General features: G+C 35.3%; 1 protein-coding gene across 1 annotated transcript; it reads right to left on the bottom strand.

Moving 5' to 3' along the window:
* Positions 1 to 518: 518 nt before the first annotated feature.
* LOC128033723 (golgin candidate 5-like) lies at positions 519 to 2,335 on the bottom strand. The gene is made up of 7 exons (XM_052621708.1): positions 2,294 to 2,335; positions 1,776 to 1,890; positions 1,487 to 1,707; positions 1,273 to 1,332; positions 1,052 to 1,165; positions 781 to 855; positions 519 to 669 (listed from the first exon to the last, which is right to left on the bottom strand). The coding sequence occupies exons 2-7, from the start codon at positions 1,855 to 1,857 to the stop codon at positions 631 to 633; spliced, it is 591 nt and encodes a 196-aa protein (XP_052477668.1). The 5' UTR covers positions 1,858 to 1,890; positions 2,294 to 2,335; the 3' UTR covers positions 519 to 630.
* Positions 2,336 to 2,653: the final 318 nt, after the last annotated feature.

The raw sequence follows: 2,653 nt of genomic DNA on the forward strand, positions 1-2,653 counted from the left end.
CACAAATAATGTTGAAAACCAACATTTCCTCTTAATTGATATTTAAAAATTAAAACTACGAGAACAAGACAACACATGATTCAGAAAAAAGACCTTAAAACCAAACATACTGCATTTATTTCTGTGAAGTCAAAAAAAAAAGATTCATTGATAGTCATGTTAATGTACATATATACATTTATACCTAAATTCTTTTATTGTTAATTTGAATTCGACTCAACCGAACTCAAAATAATAATAAAACCTTCTCAAAAAGCCCAACCTATAAGAGCCTTGGCCGGGCCAGGCAGCCAGGGTAGCATGCCAAAGAAGGCCACAATAGGAGAAAAAGAAATAATATCCCTTTACTACAAGAACATAAATTTATATAGTTATGGTTTTTAAAAAAGTAGGCAATAAAATCGATTTTTATGTTGGCTAGGAAGTAGAAAAGATTTGTCCTATACAACAAAGTAGAAAAATCTTTCAAGGGACGCTATTGCTCCTGAATCTCTCAATTAACCAAATGCTCGCAATAAAACCACATCTTTGAACCAGTAAGTTTTAAGAACAAAATTTTTAACATCATCTGCTACAAGTATATCATGCTCATAATTTCTTGGAAATTATCACACCAAAAAAAGAATATGCCTAGTATGTATTACCCGCCGAAGAATTCATTATTTGGATCTGTCGAACACAGAAAGGCAGCTTTAGCAGAGCTTGTAGAATCAGCATACTACTTCTAATATTATGTTATGATATAAATTGAGATAAAGATTTGAAAACAAAAGAAAATACCTTATTCACAAGCAAGTTTACTTGCTCTCTATACATTTCCTTCAAGTCTACAATGTCAGCTCGGAGTTCCTCTAGCTGGAAAGTTGCAACCACTTAAATGTAAGAACATAATGGATAATGACAATATCATATAATATTCTCATTTCATTATGGTAAAACCAGAATGAGTCCGAAATACATTAACACAAGGATACATGATATTCATAACACTATTGCTTCTGAACATCCTTGAATATAAATTTTTGTTTCCCAAAATTACAAGGGTATGTACCTCTTCATCACGCTCGCCCATTAGCTCCAGTGCAGCAGTATGTCTCCGCCTCAAGGCTTCTAGCTCTGCCCGGATTCCAGGCAGTGTGGCTGCCTCTGCCTTCAACTTTTCACACTGCAGCAAATGTAGACAAGTTTAACAGCAATGATTTGAGAAGAAGAGTAGAACATTGATGAATAAATCCCACTCCCATTTAACTAGGTAGCAGCTGAAGAACTCACCTGTTCCGTCATTTTCACCAACTCCTCGGCTAAGGAGTCACGGATAGCTTCCATGGAAGACTGAAGTAAACACCAAACAAAACTAGTTGATATATAAGCTATTGAAAGAGTAAAGACCCACAACTCAAAATCAAGGATGTTGAACACAGTTTATACATGTAATCAAGGAATCACAGTTATATTTGAATTCAGGAGCTCAAAGAATAATACATACCAAACGAGACATGTAGGATGCAAGTTCACCCTCCTTCTGACGAAGGGCAGATTCAAACGCACTGGGTGTCATGCTCTTCATGTAGAGCGGACTTAATGTTGCCTCTCCAATATTTCTCTTTTCAGAGAAACCATCAGATGAGTCCAAAGATGCCTGCAGATAATAGCTTTCCTCCATACTTCCTAGGCTGCTAGCAGTAGAGAGTTTCCGGGACAAGCTTCCTGCAAAAGTCCCACAATAAGTAAAGAATATCATAAGATCATCTACATCATAATATGAAGCACCATACCATTCTCCGAAGCAGAATTGTGCCTTGCCATTGGAGCTTGCTCAGATATAGCCATAGAACGCACATGCGTTGTCCTTTCCATATCTAACCGAGCATCTTTCTCCCTTTCTACTTCCTGTTACAAATGAAAAGATTCCTTCACTAAACTGAACTATGAGATCAAATATAAATACTAACAGTTCAGTTAAAATGGTTCCATGCTCATAGAGGCACAAGAAGCTATCAAAACAATGCCTCATCTAACATCAGCCGATAACTTGAGAGAAGTTTTAAAATACTAAATTATATAAGCAACTTTTATCATCTGTAATCTCTTTCTTTTTTTTGACACTTATCATCTGTAATCATATGAAGCGTACAAAATGGTCTTCTTTTTCATCATTAAAGGAAAAAGCATTTTCAATGAAGATTGTTTGCTTTGAAGCTACAGACACATAAAAGGGAGATAACCTGCTTGGTCAAACACATGCAAAGAGATTTATAGTAATTGCAACCTAACAATGAATCAAAAGCACAACCTGCTGTAGACGTTCCTGCTGCACATAAGCATCTTGTAACTCTTGTGACTACGAACTTACCAAAATACGATAGAGCTAAGTTTCGGAGATGACTACTCAACGATCTTTTCTTTTCCACGGTTGATACCTAATCTACTATTTTTTGATCTAAAATAATAATTTAGTTTAATTAATTAATCCAACCACTGAGAATATTTAAACACCAGCAATTAACCCTTCTTAGTAATTTTCTTTTCTTGAATTAAATACCAGCTAACCGAATCTATACATCACCCAGGCAATCCTTAATCACCAAAATTTACAGTTTTAACCATGCTATTTTAATTTTGTAACACCCAACTCCTTAAAGATAAATGCTAG

This window comes from Gossypium raimondii, chromosome 10 (assembly GCF_025698545.1).
Source record: "Gossypium raimondii isolate GPD5lz chromosome 10, ASM2569854v1, whole genome shotgun sequence".
NCBI lineage: Eukaryota > Viridiplantae > Streptophyta > Magnoliopsida > Malvales > Malvaceae > Gossypium > Gossypium raimondii.

Excerpts from the sequence above, each read along its gene's own strand:
- LOC128033723 (XM_052621708.1), bottom strand. The coding sequence starts at position 1,857 with ATGGAAAGGACAACGCATGTGCGTTCTATGGCTATATCTGAGCAAGCT. Across the intron at positions 1,708-1,775 it reads CAATTCTGCTTCGGAGAATG|GAAGCTTGTCCCGGAAACTC; the intron begins GTATGGTGCTTC and ends GGACTTTTGCAG. Across the intron at positions 1,333-1,486 it reads CATCCTACATGTCTCGTTTG|TCTTCCATGGAAGCTATCCG; the intron begins GTATGTATTATT and ends TGTTTACTTCAG.